Source organism: Numida meleagris, chromosome 4 (assembly GCF_002078875.1).
Source record: "Numida meleagris isolate 19003 breed g44 Domestic line chromosome 4, NumMel1.0, whole genome shotgun sequence".
Taxonomy (NCBI): domain Eukaryota; kingdom Metazoa; phylum Chordata; class Aves; order Galliformes; family Numididae; genus Numida; species Numida meleagris.
In genome coordinates, this window is record NC_034412.1 from 78,201,108 (window position 1) to 78,220,876 (window position 19,769).

General features: G+C 40.0%; 1 protein-coding gene across 1 annotated transcript in view; it reads right to left on the bottom strand.

Moving 5' to 3' along the window:
- The window catches only part of PCDH7 (protocadherin 7), a 275,037-nt gene that overhangs the window by 255,119 nt on the left and 149 nt on the right, over nt 1-19,769 (bottom strand). The window contains exons 2-3 of the mRNA XM_021395508.1: nt 19,309-19,759; nt 16,535-19,216 (exon numbers count right to left, since the gene is read on the bottom strand). Coding sequence (XP_021251183.1) covers nt 16,535-19,216; nt 19,309-19,759 — 3,133 coding nt within the window. The remainder of the gene's footprint in view (nt 1-16,534; nt 19,217-19,308; nt 19,760-19,769) is intronic.

The window sequence follows — 19,769 nt, forward strand, 5'->3', positions numbered from 1 at the left end:
GTGTTCTACAAAAGCTACCCTAACGCTTCTAAATGCTGAATATAGCAACCTTGTTTGCTTGCACTTGTCAGGGTTTATGGCAGCACAGCCGAATGATGGAACCTGATACTTAGGGCACTGGGACTCTGACCAGCCATCTAAAGTCCACAGTTTGTACAAAATTCTGCACTCAGTAAGAACACAGTTCCCATCACTGAATTCTGTCTGAACTCATAAAATCCTTGAATTGCAAAAAATGCCATTATTCACTTTTTACATTCCAGAAAACATAAGCATCATATTGAGGGTATATCTTGAATGAGCACCCATAATAGCTGCCCATCAAAAAGATCCTGCACTCACATAGATTCTTTTTCTCCTTCCCTCTCCACTAAATACAAAGAAGAACATTTTATTTAAAAAAAGAAAGACCAACTTTGTAAAATAATGAAGTTGCATCAATTATATGAGTGAATTGATTTACAAGCCATCTTGGAGCCTCTATTGTTAAGATCTAGTCCAAGAATTTGTACTTGTACAAGCCCACAACACAGAGAGAGACAACCACATTACTGCATCCTACAATAATGTAATGAACTAAATTGTATTATTGGATGCTATGTACCATGGATAGTAGTTTGCAAGGATTTGTATTACCTCTGCTCCGCAGTTTAGATGCTAATCATTTATTTTGCTTAAACTTTAACAATAGGTCATCAGTATTTCTTTGTCTGCACCTTCCTTTTCTTTCTATGCCTGCAAAATGTCAGCTGATAATTTAATAATGAACTGCCAAGAAGACAGGTAAATGTTTACCCAGAATTTTCCGGTCTGAACATCTCTTTCTTTAAAATTCTCTTTAAGTTTTGAGTGATAAATCCTTAAATTCTCTTAGTCCCCTCTAAGGCTGTGCAAGAAACCATAAATCTATTCATAGCTTGGGTCATTAACAAGTAAATATCCTTTACAAAGAGCTAGCAAAGGCATAACATCGCCTCATTTTCCCCCTTCACTGTCAATTATACACAGTCACAGAAAAAACTTCACAAAAATCAGGCTTCCTAGCTCTTGAATTTTGGAAAAGTAGAGAGGATGAGCACTACTTCATTTGTGCTCTTTTGAAAAGGAAGGATTTCATGAAAAACAGAGGATCAGTCATAAAACTAACATTCCCCAGTATAGATCAGCCATAGGTATTTGCATCTGCTTCTCAGTTTACCTTGATTTTGATTCATGATAACAGATTGATTTGGAAATGTTGCATTTTTTGGTCACTATTTTAACAAATAAAAGATCTCTCTTTGGGAAAATAGAATCCAAAATGGCATATTGATATGAGCAGCTGTTCTATGGCACAGAAAAACCCCGTAAAACTTCTTCCCTTTCTTCACTGTCTTACCTGTCATCCTATGTGCACAGACATTCAAATACTTAGAATTTTACAAAAGAATTTAAAAAAACAACACTAAGAGTAACATACATCTAAACCTCCAACACTTTCCACAGTCCAGCAGAAATAATAAAATTTAAAGAATGCTTAGACTTCACATCTTGTTAGCGTTTGACCCCTAGCACTCAGCAGTTTATGACTCCTTTATGAGAAAACTAAACTGGTTTGATGGAAATAAGGGAAACTGAAGTTAAAACCTATAAATCTTTACACTGTCACTGGAAAGGTAAGACTAAAAATTCAGGGCACGATAACCGGAATTACAATATTACAGGAGAGGGTGATGCCAGTCTCTTCTTCCTAGAATACAATTACAGGATGCAGAGGAACAGCACAGCGTTGTGCCAGGGGAGGTCCAGACTTGATATCATGAAAAATTTCTTTACTATGAGGGTGGTAAACCACTGGAATAGGCTTCCTAAAGAGGTGTTTGACGTCCCATGTCTGTTAGCATTCAAAAGGCAGATAATAATGCCCTCAAACGTTTTAACTTTTGGTTACCTTTAACTTTTAGTTAGATGATCTTTGAAGGCCCCTTTCAAGAGATCTGTTCTATTCTATATAAGAGTAAAATTCCCATGTATGTTGGTACTGTCCTTTTGATCTCTGTTCTACTTCCCATTCCAGACAGTTTCACCCTCCTAAAACAGTATAGCAGATTCACCTTACTCGTCTCTCTGAATAGATCTTAATGAAGCCAGTAAGCAAGTGATTTTTTACAGCTCACCAGATGAACTTTATTCATCAGAATCTTTTTATTTAAATTTTAAAAAATGGGGAAAAAAAACTTTGGTGGCAACTGTTTCCATCTCAGGTTTTCTTTGTTTTAATTCTCAATATACATTAGCTAACCAATGATTCATGTAACAGTCCCTACAAAATCAGTCCAAATATAAAACTAGAAAAAAAAAGTAGACAATCAACAAAGCATAGAAAGATGGAGTTTTTCTATCCGTATCCCCCAGTGTTTTAAACATGCATTCCTTTTGATGAAGAGGAAAACGGAGGTAGAGAGCATCATTTTTACTTGACAAAGTTCTCTCAAAACATGTTTTCAATTATTTAATAAAAGACTCAGCCAGAAACTACAATACCAGCATGATTTAAAAAAATAGTTCTTCTTTCTAAGTTCCAAGCAAAATTCTATAGGGAAAAAGACAGACAGACAGAAAGAAAAAAGAACTCTAACTGCACTCATTTTCTATGAGAAAAGTCTTGCTTAAATGTTAGCTCTTTCCACTGGGAGACAAAACAAATATCTAGTTTTCCAGTGCAGAAAAAAGAAAAAAAGAGAAGTGCTAGGCACAAAAACGTCCTTACTATAACCTGGATTTTCTTTTCTCACTACATAGTCCTTCTTCATCTTCCAGATTACATGCTTGCACCTTATACATGGTATACATCTTAAAATTAAACAGAAATGCATTGCAGTCAATAGACAAATTGCCTACTTATTGAACTAGACACCTCACTGACAGCATACGGCTCTTGGATCTGCAATTCTTTCTTATTAATATTGTGATGAACCAGAAGGCATTGATTGCAAACTTTAAAATCTCTGCTCTATAAATAAACAAAACTGTTATCTCTACAAGTTACAGCAAAACTGAAGATGAATCTCTACGATTATGTAAAAATAAGAAAGACAGCTAAATGTTTTCTTCAGAGATTCCAGGACTCTGAGATGCATCCTTAGTCCAAATTAGAATGGCTTTGATGATATTCTTAAAACGTGGAGAAAAACACTACCAGCTCAGTGAGGATTTTAGAAAAGATGGATTTCCTACAACAATAAAGATAAAAAAAAAAAATGGAGATACTAACATTTCTAGACGTGCTTTTATTCAGTCACTACCTTTATTTGGGACATTTTTCCACTGTAAAATATAGGAGGTTTTCTTCTGTGGTATGGCCATGAAACGTGAACAGATTCAGTGCTCAGCTTCTTCATATTTTGCTGTCTTACAATACACAGCCTCAGAATGATACCTAATTATTAATTGAAATCCCTGTTTAAGTCCATAAACTAAAAATGTGTTTGCTGTTGCTGGTTTGAAAAACTCCTACCACACTGAATATTGCACTATCAAAATGGATGCTATATCTACATTTTCATTTACAAAGTGGTAGCTGGGCAGTATGTTTTCAGGCAAATCCTCTAATCTAGAGTTTAAACGCTAAGGTGACTTTAAAAAAGTTTTTAAAATGTTCTTTGAATATTGAAGAATCCTTCTATTTTTTTCTAATCATAAATGTGCTATCGGATTAGCTGGTCTTTTTGTAAAAGACATACCTTTATATGAACACATATTGCATATATAGTGACGTTCTGCACAGATTCCTAGTGTCCCTCAATGTACAAGTTAAAGAAATCACTAATACTGATAAGAGCTGCACATTTCATAATGCCCCAAAAAATGTTCTCAAATAGATGTTAGTATTAAATTGGTATTAAAGATTCTTGGAAGTGAAAAAAAAAAATAATCAGAAAAGGCAAGATGCATTTTATGACTTTAGGGGAATTTCCTGACCATCTCTTACATTGAATTTATCAGGTTTGTTATGATAAATGGATGTTGTCATAATCTTTCATTGTCAGACTGCACTGCTGCCCTAACAGCATCTATTCTTGTAAAACAGTACTGAAATCAAAAAGTTCAAAAATTAATAGCTGTGAAATCTCAAGCACTCGTAAGCATGTGTTTTTATCACTTCCATGCTGTGCAGATTGGGTACTCTTGTTATTTATTACTTGTGACAGTGAACAATTCCCACTTGCTTTAGTGAAAAAGTGAAGAGCTGTTTGCATAACTAGCAAGGTGAAAAATAGATTTCAAACTGTTGGAATCACTTCACACGAACAACATACGCAGACCAGCAGACAGCTTACTTTCAGACCACTACAATGTGCTGACGACACGATATGTTATTCTGCTATTATTGTGGCTTCCTTTTGTAAAAGCATTTCTTACAGCATGCTCTGCATTTGTGAGGAACCTGAAATGATGGACCCTTGGTAGGGTACAGGGGATCTTATCTACTTCAATAGTCACCCTCATCTTCAGATTGAAAAAATATAAATTTTTATAATGTCTTAATACAGTAATTTGTGCGTGGCAAATGGTTACTATGTGATCTGATCCAGAGTACTCCCTGACACACACTCCAAATAATGAACCACCAAGCTATAGCATAGCAGAGCACAGCTTCCTGCTGCAAGACTTGGGTTGTCAGACACATTCCTCTCCCCTCTAAGCCAAACAGGAAAGTATGAGACTTTACAGGTAAAGATTTAAGTATCAACAGTACTTCTATCTCCTACAGAAGTAACTGTTTTAAGAGGAGAAAAGAAAAAGTTATGTCTACTGTATATTCCTTAAGATGTTTTCTCCTTTTATTTTTAGAAATGAAATGCAGAGATAGCATCTCCAAACAGCATATATTTCAAATTAGAAAGGAAAGGTTAAAGATAGTAACTGCAACGGTATTACAGAATGTCTCCATCTGATTTAATATTAATGTACAGGAAAATCTATCATGTATCAGGACAGCAAGTAAGATTTGCCTGTGGGCAGTGCTATTATCAGCACACAATTAGTTGCAGATTGGAGACACTAGCCTTAGATCTGTTCTTGCGCCAGTAATCTGTTTCTTAGCTGACTGAAATCCAACAGCTTTTGATGAAATGCTATTTATTTAGCTACAGAAAATTTGATTAAATGTAAGGGTAATAATAACAAAAACAGTAATGCCCAACATGACATGAAATGGTGTAGGTCATATTTTAATTGAGACATTTCAGTGAAGAATACATACTTATTAAATGAAGCAGGATATGTTACAAAAGAAGTTTTTATTACAAAGTCTTTTTTATTATTATTAAAAAGAAAGAAAAAAAACATTGAGAAGGCTAAAAAGTCTTTTCTTCTGTCAATTACTATAAACCCATCACAAAGTATGAATTCTTAGTCCATAATGCTAAGTCTTTCAAATCCTTGGACTTATTTCATTTATTTTTTCTCTTTGATAACAGATGGATTTGCTTTTATCCTTAGTAATTTGCATCAATAGTAGATCATGAAGTTCTATAAATACATAAAGCCTTTTAGAAACATTTGATAGAGAAACGCTTTAGCCATTTCTTTCATATGCCTGTAACATTAATTCTCCGGGAAGGTTACTGTACAATTTGAAGAGTTCAGTATATTATATTTAATAAAGAACTGGTAAAGAAAAAATACATAAATTTAGCTTTCAAGGTTCCTAGAAAGGTGCACTAATATTCAATATTAAAAAGTCCAAAATTCAATTCATTCAACACTGTCTGAAAGGCCAATTGAGTACAACATCCTCCAATTTCCTTGACTATCAGGAGTGATAAAATATTTCACAATAAAATAGTTCACAGTAAAATGCAGACAGCACCTTCTTAATTTATTCTGCACAGAGGAATTTCACTGTTGTTTAACTTTTCCTCTACATTCAAAAAAAAAATAAAAAGATCCAGAACAGTAGCGACAATTCATATATAAATATTTAAAGAACTGGTGTTGCACAAAAAAGATAGGACAAATTATGTAAGTGTTCAGTGGTCTCCAGAGAACACAGACAGCAAAGGTTGTGCAGTTCTGCAAACAGCTAACCAAGTTTCTTTCACTTCTAAACTAGACCTCCCCCATGTACTTTTCCATATTCATGGGGAAAAAAAAATGCATACAAACAACACAAGCACTATTCTTTACAGTAAAATAGAATCAAACACATAGCCCTATAGATTTTAAACAGGATGAGCTATTATACTATTTCAGCAGGGAAATCAGCTCAAGGGAGCTGCTAGTGTGAAGTCTGAGACTGCAGAATGAAAATCTGCATCCTGGTGAAACTACTACTATATCTCAATAGTCATTGTCTGTCATTCTTATGAAGTTGTTATATATTTCAGATATGATATTCTAGTCTACTTTATATGTATGGAGTAATTAACTGGGTGAAATACATGACCCAGACTACACGTTGAAATCTCCAGAAGAAATGGTCATAGTTGAAGGCCACCAGAAAAATGTGTATTTCTCTATTTCATACCCATTAGTACCACTTTTACAGAAATGAATTAATATTTGCTGTAGAAACTGTTGAGTTTCATTTATATTCAGAAAATTTTCCATTAAAATACAGTGATAGTTTAAGGCCCTTGATTTGCAGGACCCAGAATAAAACTGTCAATATGCAGTCTGAATGAGTTCTAAGTCTACATGACAGTTCTAAACCAAGACCTAGGCTGAGGCTTAGGGAGAAGCATTTAGTAATCCGTATTAAAAGGAGACTTCAACCTTCCAGAGCAATTATTACTTCTGTAGAAAAATAAATACTTTTCTTTCAAATAAATCAATTACTGTACTTCTGTAAACTTGTGCTACAACTGTAACATAATTCTATGCTCATTGAAATTAGCATTTTTCTGATTCAACAGAATGATGGATGTTCACTCCTGCTATAACACAAGGCACACGTATGTCATTAAAACCAATTCAGAACATGTGGATGGAGACAAGGAATTGGATTCCCCATTTCATTACTCAAATTTTATGACAATGTAACTTCACTCTGAAGAAGAATAACACAATGGTGTATGAAACCAAATATATGTTGAAACCAGCAGAGAAATGTGAACAAAAAATGTGGCAAAATAGAGGCTTAAAGTATCACTGTGAAAATTTAGGGAGCAGGTGAAGTAACTAACACTTAAATTTGTTGTTGTTCTGTAATCTGTATTTCCATTTCTGTCTTTCATCTTTAGAGAGCTCACAAACTACTAAAGTATTTGCTCTTGTTAACTAATGTTTAAGAAAAGGACTCACAAATAGATTAAACTGATTTACATAAGGAAACAGACAGATTTAATGTGAAACACAAAGTTTGCTGTATAAAGTAGGTATGAATTTTCAGGCCAAGCCTTTCTCACGTGTTGCATCTCTAGTAGGGGGTAGCACACAACTCCATGAATCAATACCAGGACCAGTCAGGTAACCTAAGTTATCTCACCAGATATGCTCCTACTGTACCATTAGTTAGAGCAAGATTGTGTTTAATGCTAGCACTATACTTCTTGAAATTTCACTAAGGATACAGCATTCCCAGATGCTGCAAGAAAGATAATACTATATTTGGATGTAATGTATCATCAAAGCATGCTGTCCACTGTTTTGCCACTTCACACACACACACACACACACTCTAGGAGGTTAAATGATTGAGATTTGAGGCATAACATACAAATTGATATAATGGTCTGCTGTACTTTCTTTTAAAGTAAATCAGTCTCAGAATATTATGTTATATATTTAGCTTACAATGGCTGATATTAGCTGTTTTGCTGGCTCTAGCGGGAGGCTCTTAGTGACTCTTATTTTAACCCAATGTGAGATAAACATCAGCCTAAATGCTCTGAAGGTGAGTTAATTGCTAACTGCTGTCCATATTTTGTTTCTGTGACAACACAAAGTTTGTGCCAATTCAAAATAATTTGTTAACCTAACAACAGTATATATACGAACATGTATATATGCATGCATGTTCTATTAATAGGCATATGTACAGTACACAAGAAAACTGTGCTTAAGACCTTACAGTATAAGTATTTTCAACCTTACCCAAATGCATTACACTCACAAAGAGACAAAATAATGCTTAAATTATTTGTTTCTTTATATTAAAAAATAGTAATGAATTGTTGGCCTCAATCTGTAGCTACCAAAAGTATCCTAGAAGGCACTAGGTCTTCAATCATATAGGAGCTGTGCACCTGTGTACAGTTATTCTCAAGCTTTGAAGTATCTTCAGCTACACTGAGACACGTACGTTTCAATACCTGAATCACACTCAGAACTCTATAAAGTCTCCATTAATTCCTAAATTACATTTTTCAGCATAATACTGAACTCAGAAAAACAATTGTACATCAAGTTATATCTCTGTGGAAGTACTGTCCTGGTAAAGGACATTTTTTCAAAGGATAAGCCTCTGAAAATAAGTTAAAGCAATTCTGCTTCACACAGATTTGGTATCTGAAGAAAGTAGGGGCCGCTTCTCCTATTTCACACTGCCCAAGACTGCACAGTCCTTCACAGCTATACACGGAGAGACAGAATAAATTACGGCAGTCCCTCCCCACTCCTTTGACTGCTACCACGCAGAAAACACTTGGCACACTGCACAAAAGACACATTCCCCTAGCATCCTAACCACAACCTCAAGTCAAGAAACTACTTTTCAGGGAGCTTACAGAGGGTTCTCCATAATTATTCTAGTAACATATGAATTTTTACCCTGTCAAATAACAAATGTATTGCTACTCACAATCTGGTACCGTAAAGGAATTGGATCAACTAAGACAGCAAAATAAAATTCTATCACAATTTTTAAAGAATGGAATCAGTACTTCTGCATAATTGTTCTGAGAAAGATTTTCAGCATGTCAGCTAGTACTAACCTTCTGTATTTTGCCTCTTAAAAATGTGATGTTATATTTCAAATTCTAAATCAAGTAATTTGATAAATATCATTTTTTCCTAAAACTCCACAAATGCAACTTACAAAAATATATTTCCTTCATTCAGTAAGTACTTAGTTGCTAGGCTGTTTGATTCAGAACACAAAATCTGTAACAAAAACTCAGCTGACAGAATGGGTGTTTGTCATTAGAAAAAAAACCTACTCTCATCAGTAGCTAATAATGTAAATTAAGTTTTGAAAGACAAATACAGTGCTTCTCTTAAAGCATCTAATATTCTTTTTGCCATTTTTTAGTAAAACTTTAGTTTTACTTTACTATTTAGAATACTTTAGTATTCTTTTGGGGTTATGCTACAACACTTCAGAAGCTAATAATTCCAAAATAGCTATGCTGTGTCACTAAAATGAGAGGATTGTTGTATAGGTGTAAACTATATGCACCTATATAGACTATATATCTCCCTCTATATACCATTCCGTTGCAAACGTGATGAGAATACTGTTTTTGTTCAAACTTCAAGAACTCAGAACATTTTCTCTTCAATTTTGCACAAAAAAATACAGTAAAAGTAGAGTGGATTCTCTAGGCTGCTAATATATTTTATATATTAAACCTATTCTTAATTTTTGAAAACAATCAAAATTTGCTTTTAACTGTGATTTTACAACTCTGACAGGCAAGATACAAGTGAGCAAAGAATTCATGTTAAGCAGAGTTTATAGCACACTCACACACCACTTAGGAACTTATCCAACTGGTGCTTTAGTGTAACTGCATTTTGAGACTTTGTCATCCGTTCATTACCTGCAATTTTCTCTCTATTTTTTCTATGTTAGTGTTAAATATTTAAATCCTCCTTTGTCCTTTCTGTTGCTGCAAAACACATTTTAGATGCCCAAACTAACCTTGATTACTTAGTTTCTATGTCATTAACATGATATTTTGTAATCCACAACAGTAAAGTAAGTGACCTCAGAAAGTCTCTGTTGCTAGGAGTATGTGGAAGACAAGAAGTCAGCTACGGCATACTGTGTGCACATTCTCTTCCTTCTTCTCTGAGATTCGTTTAAATAGAAGACAAAAACTCGGACAGATTCTACATATAACTTTCTCTCTTTGTTTTATTCAGACCTTATATACACAAATTATTTTTGCTTATATTTATAGCTAATCTTTAAAATTTTCAAACTGTGCAATAGTATAAATAAAGCAAAACAAAACAATACAAGGTACAGGGGACAATTTATTTTTACTATTTACTTGACATCTTGTAGGATAGAAAGTTAACAAGGCAAACTAGAACTGGACATTGTGAGACCAACTGAAACACAATAACTAAGATTATTTTTAATACCACTATTTCAATGTTCTTACAGTGTTACTGGGCTTTGCAAAAGGCACTATTTAAAACAATCTGAACTGCAGTCTCTGTTATCAAATACTTGCCATTAAATTGTGTAGTCAATAAACTTGACACATCCCCATCTCAGAATTTTCTTTTAGAACCTTGATTCAAAAAATGAAATAATGCAAACTTATATACATGAATAATAAGAAAAGGCTTTCTTTTGATTCTGGATAGTAACTGTCGGTCTCTATTTTTTTGCTTTGTTTTGTTTTAATTACTGATGAAAATGAATACATAGTACAAGCTAGCAAAGTCCAAAATCGGATAAAGCAAAGATAACAAATCTCCTTTTCTAGGAAAGGGAAAATACAGAAATAGCATCTCCTGAGCACACAGGATATAAACACCTAAAAATGCCATTTAAAAAAATGGATAAGAGTAGAAAAAAAATTGCATTGCATTTTTTTGGTCTAACACCAAAAAAAAGTGAATTGTTTTGCAGCTTTAAGAATTTATAAATAATTTTTGGAAGCAGAATTGTTAAACCAATCAGAAAACTAACCAGCTAAGAACTGTACTGAATTGCTTATGTCTGTATCCCTATTTCTGTAGTCAAAATCAATGTATCTATAGTAAAAATAAAAATAAAATCATTTGCTCTGTAAAGAACAGGTGTTCTTAAGATTATGTTTTCTGTTAAGGTAAGTAATTAAACACTAAAACGTTCCACAAATATTCCACAAAGAGTTCCACAAAGAGCTCACAGTGACTATGAAAGATTTAGTTAATTAACTCAAAAGCATAATGCCAACTATTTTTGAAATGTGTTAATTCTCAACTATAATTTAAAGAAAAACACATTAGGTAGGTTTATACACCTCAGAGTAGCCCTACAGATATCTAACTGCATAAAAATTCCAAAACTTTGACAGAAATATCCATAAAGGAAAATGTGCCTGAAGCTTCAGGGCAGGTATTTCTCTGAAACACAGCTAGTTGGTCAAACCAGCAAGTATCCCAAATAATCGGAAACAAGGCAACTCAATGTACATATAAAAGTAAAGATACACACGGATACACTGCTACCGTACAAGGACTGACACAGTGCAGGTCCAACCCCTAACCATGGGTTTAACTCAGGTTCATATCTGTATGTACAATGCCAGAGAACTGTCAGAGTTGATAAATCAGATTCTATCTTTTTAAAAATGTCTCTTTCTTCCCCTTGTCTATAATAGTGCAGTTCGTTACTTATTCAAAGCATGAATCCTCCTTTACTCAGATCCTGTCCCTTTTGGCTCTGTACATCTCCTGGGAGTGCAGAATGATTCAGTGGTAACTTAGTCATTTGCACACTCTACAAGATTATTTTACTGAAGAGGGAAAAAAATAAAGACTGTGCTTATCAGTGGAACACTTTGTGTTAAATACAGATAATGAAAGCATCAACAATCCATCTATTTCATGTTTAATTAGCCCCGCTTTCATCATAATTTGTTACTGAAGGTCAAATGTAGGTCACTTTTAAAAACTGATTGTAAAATATTTAATATAATGCAAACTGAGAATAGAAAACTGAAATACGTTTCTGGACACTTTGCTCTGAACAGTTTTAAAGTTAAATACCTTAAAGAAACTACCAATGCAAGTGTTTATAATTCTAAGAACAAGTTTTTAATTTTTTCCTGCACATTACCTAGTGTTTCTGTTATATTGTAGGATGTTTATTAAGGTAAAAGTTATTGAAAAACTTTACTATTGAAAGCTGCTATGTGATTTTAAATGACCTAAGTCTATGCATGGATGCGTATGTCTGCACATAATAAAAAACATGCTTACCTGCTTTGTTAAGCAGACTGTTCCCTTAACATATGAATTTCGGTTCCCATTAAGGCTGTTGCTACACGAATACGCTTATGAAGAAACTGACCAATTTATTTGAATAGATACAATTCAACTGCCTAATAACCAAGCAGCCAAAACACATCTGCAGTGCAACAGACTGGATAACATCTGGAAAATTATTAAACAGATTATCTAACTACCTTACAAAAAAAAGTTCTTCAAAAATTTATTTTTATATATTTTGCTTTTTTGGAAATTAAATTTTGGTGAAATGTTTGTAAATTTACCTTTAGTTCCATTTCCTCCCTAGTCATGGAGCATCCCAAGTCACTTTTATAACAGCAGGACATGTATTCAGCCCTGATTAGTGTGTAAGCACACTGTGATGTGCAAAATGTTTTTCTTCACTCAACAGCACATTCCAAACAAGAAAAAGAATAGTAACAATTCATACAGAACTGGCCAGAAAGCAATATACTCCAAGAAAAGTAATAATGCTGCTCAGAAATTTCTGATGGTGACCTGTATCTCTTAAATAAAAATAAATAAATAAAGTAAAAAGCACAGTGTTTCAATTAATCAAAAAAATATTCTTTGTTGAGTGGAACAAATAAAAGAGAAATTAAGAGAAAACAATGGACAAAAAAAAACCAACACATAAACAAGCTTTAAAAGGCCTATTCTTCAAAAAGGGGTCATTAACATACTAATCTCATAGTCATGAGAAATTTCAATGAAATAAGCCTGCTCACATGCCATTACATTACACTGTCAGTGAAAGTGCAGAAAACAGTATATATTAAAAATATATATATTTGTAACTAATTTGAGGAAATATACAATTGCTTATAATTGTAAAATAAGACACAGAATTATATTTAAGAATGCAATCCTCCAAATCACTGAGTATCGCAGCTATGCACTGAGCTTTCATTATCTTTGCTGTCTTTGTTAGAAGTTGACAGTACCCTGGGCACTGACTGGCAATGTCCAGCACCTGGAGGGTTCAAATTTTACATCTGCAATCTAGAAAAACATTTCCTTAGATGCATCCTGATATAGCAGAACACTCCGTACAGGTTGAACTTTGGGAAAGTTATGAAGATCAATGGAATGCTAAGGGTTTTAAACATTAGCTTGCCAGATGTGTAAACACTTTACAGAATAGGGCAGAATTGCTAAGTGGGAGGATAAAAGAATATTTCAGGGAGTAACGCCACGCAGAAAAGGACAAGGGTAAGTTTCACAAAAACTTACACTTGGACACCTTCTAGAAAACATCTAGAACATCTTCCAGAAAAGTGATAGTAAAAAGTCTATCAAATGCAAAATTTAGATTTAATATTCATATAAAATACTTAGAGGAGGGGAGTTACACATTGTTTTTAGCTTTCTCCCAATAAGTTCTACTGTAATGCATTTTATCAAACAAGGTGTATTTGGGAACACATGTAAGATGTGTAACACGCTACCTTAAAAAGGAAGTGTCAAATGTAAGGATGAAAACAGCTTATATTCACTGGGGAACACCAGTCGGTCACCTAAATAGAGACTTACTTTCCTGACAGTGATAGTGTGAATATGTGGAAGTATCAATTACTAGTTCTAACTACATTAATAGAAAATGAGTATTGCTCTCATCTCTAGTAACTTAGAACACATCCAGCTATGTCCATTTATTTATTTTAAAACTTCACACATCCTCTAATATCTCCTTAGAACAAAGGGAACTGTCAATGATTAAATAAAGGCAACCAGAGGGATTTAACCCTATCGTGGTCACATTACTGTGCCATTGGCTCTATTTCATATGGACAGCTGAACCATGAAACACTCCAATATACACCACCTCATACCCATTTATCTGCAATTGCCTCACATCACTCTTTCAAGAACATGCCAAGCAAGTATTCCATGTGGTTTGAGTGTTAAAAATGCCAGTGTGATTTTTCCTGATAAACTGAGAAATGCTCCACTATCAATGTTTGGGAAGTGAAAGATCTACATCTTATTTATGCAAATATCTCTTAAAGTGTACAAAAATAAGAACAAAACTACATAAATGTCACTCGGTATCAAGCTGGTAAGTACCCACAGGAAACCAGTAACAGAAGCTTCACGCCTGATGTTCTCAGCTTTAAATTCTTATTTGGAAACTTTCCTTAACTTAGAAGCACTCTTTGCAAGCACACAAGTACTTTCCACATATTTAAAAATTGAAAGACAAAGCATTAGAACATCTGCTATAAACTATTCAGGTAAACTCACTTTCACAAGCTACACATTTAGCACAGGAAACCTTACAGACACTGCAAAACTAGCTCAATATCAAACGAGGTAAATAATGGAGCAACTCAGAATACATTCTTTTGGTTTGAGTGCTACAAGTGGAAGTGTAATAAAGCCATTTTCTTCTACAAAGAAGAAATACTATGTATCAAAAATATCCGCTTGCAAAATGTTAAATAAGCCAAAGAATATTTTTGTAAAATAACTTCAAGTAAGGTTATTAATCAAGCAAAATAGTAAGGTGCAATCCTTTACATTGATGAATTTAGCGTGCAAGTCATTCTTTTACACTGAAAATAAATTTTGACAGTTTTTAATTCTTGTTTTGATGAATTGCAGCAGCGAGACAGAAGTAGCATCTGATTAGCATTTGTTTCACTTCTACTTCACTGGTCCAGTACTCACTAAAAAGGCATAATCTACTTTGCGCTTAATAAGCCTTCCAGATGGAAGCTTACGAACTTTTTCAGTACTTTGCATTTTATAAAGACTGTATTTTAAAACTGAAAATATAACATTACCTCCAGTAGAGAGCTAGTGAAATATATCACCCAGGAACTACCATGTCAAATTATCTATAAAACATCTGTGTGACATACACAGAAATATTAGCAGATAATAAATCAGCCACACACTGTTGTTGATCTGGAAGACAGTGTGACTGTAAGGGAAAAGGAATAGTATTTTTTTTTTTTTCTGAGCAGAATACAAGTACTGGTTACACAGTGTAAAACTTCAATTGTAGTAGTCTAACAGACGTTTCAAAGTATAAAAAATGTCATACTGTGCCATATTTGCATGTTAATAAGGTGGAAATAAAGCATTTTTGTCAAACTAATCAGAGTGTTCCTGTTTCAGGCTTGGCTCTCTATTCACATGAATCCGCATTCATTTATCCCTAGATTCTTGTGTAACATACGCTATAGCTGAGAGGAAACACTTTGAACATTATCTTACATGGAAGGAGGCAGAGGGAATCACCCAGCGTTAACTATCTCATTTTACAATCCATAAAAGTATTCCCAAAAAGAAAAATTATTTCTGTTCAGGCTACTGAATGCATCTCCTAAATTAACAAAGCTTTCATTCAGGACCTCCTTTCCCCACTGTGCTAACCCACTACTACTGTATAAAGCAGTTCCTGACATTACCAGTTTTACTCTGCTGGGGCCTCACTGCACCGACCCGCATGGCACAGCCGAGATCAGAGCCGGGCGCTGCTGAAGGAAGGCTGAGTGCGCTCAGAGAGCTCTCGGGGAAGGCAGCCTCTGTGCTAGCAGAGCCGTGCAGAAGCCGGACTGGCAAATTAGGGCCCCTGGCTTTGAGTTAATGATTTTCATGTGATGTGCATTAAGGGAATTAAAAACAGGGGAAAAAAAAAAAAAAAGAGGAACGATGCATGCTAAGGTCCGATTCTAAGCTCACTAACCTTTATGAGTACTCAGAGCAACTGCTGAACATCAGTAAAATCTCAGTGATGTATATCAGACCATTTTATAGGCTTTCTAGATTGTGAAAGCGCCGCGATCCTAATGAACGAGCTGATAATTACAGCCATTAGCTTTTCAGCGCGGCGGTTGCACATCCACTCTCACTGACCCCCTTAAATGCGAAACTTTCCGTCCCCAGTCGGAGCTCGCCGCCTCACTGAGGCTCAGACCCTTCCCATCCCCGAGCGAGACCACTGGGCTCCGCAGGACAACCCAGGAGGTGCTCCTGCCCCCCTCCCCAACAACGGGCTCTAACGGGCTGTGAGAGCCGACAAAGGGTCATCCCGGGCTACGCGCAGCTGGCTGTCTGGGTTAGCGGGCCGCCCCCAGTCCGGCTGCGCTGTGCGGGAGGGGGGGGCTCCGCACCCGGCACCTCCTAGGGGCGGTCCCACAGAGCCTCGCCGGTGTGGGCTCTGCAAAGTGGGATTTACAACAGAAATAGCAAAAACAGCCATCTCTGACCTTCCTTCCTGTGTGGCGTGTGTGCAGGTATGCTCCTGGCACCTGACTGAAGGGGTGATGCACCTAAAGGTAGCAGGCACCACCACCCCTCATGCAATGTGTGTGCGTGTCCGTATGCTAGTGCGTGTGTGTGCCCGAGCGCAAGGCGCTGCCCTTACCTGCTTGCTGTACTTGCTACCGGCCTGGCAGCTGTACTCGGAGCAGTGGTCCGAGCCGATGGAGATGTTGTCGCCAGCACCCACGAAGGTGTTCGCTGGGGGCAGGTCCTGCACGGCCTGGTGCTTTTTGCCGGCAGTGGGAGACTGCGGGTGCAGCTGCACAGTGGGCAGTGGTGAGCTCGACTTGTAATGTCGGGCTAGATCAGGGCTGCCCGGGCCACCATTGACTGAGCGGTAGCGGCCTATGCCCGGGCTGTCCGAGAGCTTCTCATTCACGCTGTCATAGCGCTGCCCATTGGGCTTGGAGGCCTCGACAGTGACAATGCTGCTGTAGAGGGGCTGCTTGCCCTTTTTGCCTTTCTTGTCCTTCTTGGGCTTCTTGGCCTTGTCATGCTGCTGTGGGGTGAAGAAGTCCTCGTGGTCCTTCTTGCCAGCCTCATAGCCATGCTTGCCCTTGGAGCGGCAGTAGCGGGCCATGACCACCACCAGGATGAGCAGGATGACAGTCATGATGCCGGCCACCACACCAATGACAATGCTGAGGCGCTGCTTGCTCAGCTCATAGCTAGGGTCACCAGCGATGTCCTGGGCCAGGGGTGTGTGGAGGCTGCGGGCCACCTGGCTCTCCACCACGGTGGCATTGGACAAGCTCTCATTGACAAAGACGTGGAGCAAGGCAGTGGTGGACTGGGATGGCTGCCCACTGTCATTCACCTGCACAACGAGGCGGTGCAGACCATAGTGTTTGGGGGCCAGCTTACCCACCAGTGACACCACGCCACTGGCTGGATCGATCTCGAAGAGCTTGAAGGGGTTTCCTCCAACAATGCTGTAGTTGAGGTCAGCGTTGAGGCCAGTGTCAGCATCAGTGGCCACCACCGTGGCCACTACAGTGCGCATGTTGCTGGAGGGCGGCAACACAGTGTAGGAGCTGTTGCTGGGGAAGGTGACAGTGGGCGCATTGTCATTCTCATCCATTACAAAGAGGGACACGGTAGCAGTGGCCGAGCGTGACGGCTCACCCCCATCCACCGCCTTCACTTTGAAGGTGTAGCTGGTCTGCTGCTCCCGGTCAAATGAGACTGTGGAGTAGATGGTTCCTGTGTCGTTTTCGATAGAGAAGATGCCGGCCGCCTGGTCATGTTCACTGGGCTGTATGGAGAGGCTGAGCTCAGCATTGCGCCCTTTGTCAAAGTCCATGACGGTCACCATGCCCACAGGGCTGTTGGGCTGCAGGTTCTCCTTCACGTAGAAAGTGAACACATCCTGCATGAAGCGTGGCTCGTTGTCATTGCGATCTGCCACCCGCACAACCACCGTGGTGGAGCCCTGCAGTGATGGCACCCCCTTGTCTCGGGCTGTCACCTGGAACTCATAGGTGTCGCGCTGCTCACGGTCCAGCACCACCTGCACAGACACATCCCCAGAGTCAGGGTCAATGCTGAAGATGCCACTTGGTGTCTCCGAGGAGAGGGGCGAGGGCTCCAGGGAGTAGGTGAGCTCAGCATTCTTGCCGCTGTCCGCATCTGTGGCCACCACCGTGGCCACCCTCTCACCGGGCAGATTGTTCTCTGGGAAAGAGACCTCCAGCACGGCCTGGCCAAACACAGGAGGGTTGTCATTAGTGTCTGCAACCCGCACCACCAAGGAGTTGTTGCTGGACAAGCTGGGGCTGCCTGAGTCCACGGCTACGATCACCACATTGTAGTCGCGCACCGCCTCATAGTCCAGAGGGGCTGAGGTGTGGAGGAAGTACTTGCGCTTGTTCTGCGGTTCCCCTTCACCCTCACTGGCCGGCTTGAGCTGGAAGGGCACATCCCCCACCACGGTGCAGGTCACCACACCGTTTTCACCTTGGTCCCGGTCTGATACCTGCACCAGGGCAATGGGGGTATCCACCAGTACGTCCTCGGCCACGCTGGCCACCCCGTCCCGCAGTGGGATGCGCCCGATCTTCCGGATGTCTATGGTGGGCACGTTGTCGTTCTCATCGCGGATGTTCAGTACCACTGTGGCCTTGTCCGTCTTAGGGGGCTGCCCGCGGTCCCGGGCCATCACAGTGAAGCGCAGCTGGTTAACCTCCTCGCGGTCGATGCGGTGCAGGACGCTGAGCCAGCCCGAGGTCTCATCCAGCCTCAGCAGCCGCCTCACTGACTCAGTGGCTGCCCCAAAGACGTACTCGATCTGCCCGTTCACCCCTACATCCAGGTCAGCGGCTCGCAGCTGCAGGATAGGGGTCCCGGGGCTGCTGTTCTCCGCCAGGTCGGCCTCGTAGACGCTCTTCTCGAAGCGGGGACTGTTGTCGTTCACGTCGGTGATCAGCACCCGCAGTATGGCCTGCGAGGAACGCGCGGGCTCCCCGCCGTCGCGCACGCGCAGGCTCAGTTCGTAGGAGTCCCGCTGCTCGCGGTCTAGCGCCCCCTTGACGATCAGCTGCGGCTGCTTCTCCCCGTCCAGGGTGTCTGCCACCTGCAGCTCGAACACGCTGCTGCGGGCCTCCGCCTCCTGCCTCCGCTTGCTGCCGCCGGGGTAGGGGGCGCTCTCCGGGCCGGACGCCGCCGCACCGCCGCCGCCCGGAGCGAGGCGGACGGAGCCCGGAAGAGGGCACCGCTGGGCGGGGGGCCGGAGCCGGGCTGGGGGAGCGAAGCCGCGCGGGGCGAGGGCGAGAGGGACGTGCGGGGACTATTTGCCGTGCGGCGCGCGCACAGAACTCTCCAGAAGAGGGAGGGGGAGAGCGCGGAGGGATACGACGGCGCCGCCGCGCGTGACGCAACGGTCTCGCGAGAAGCAAACGCCTCGCGTGACGCAAACACCTCGCGAGACGCAAAGGTCTCGCGAGTAATTGCGGCGGGAAGAAGTCCCGGCCGCGCCGCCGCAGTGAGGGTCTTGGGAGCTGCGGGGCGGCTCTGTGAGGGCCCGGAGACGCTCGGGTTCCGGTGCCCGGCCCGGCCTAGAGCGCGGTGGGGTCCGGCCTGGCACACGGACACAGTCGGGCGCCGGGCAGCCCGTGGTGTGGCGCTGGGGCGCAGCGCCGGTCTTGGAGCCGGGGGGCACCTGGGCTCGGTGGCACGTACCACGGGGAGGGCGCGCGCGGCTCCCGCTTCGCGTGCCCGGGCCGGGCCGGCGGCTCCCCCAGCCACGGCGTCGGTGCCGCGCTGTGAGCTGTCGGTGCCGCGCTGTGAGCTGTCGGTGCCGCGCTGTGAGCTGTCGGTGCCGCGCTGTGAGCTGTCGGTGC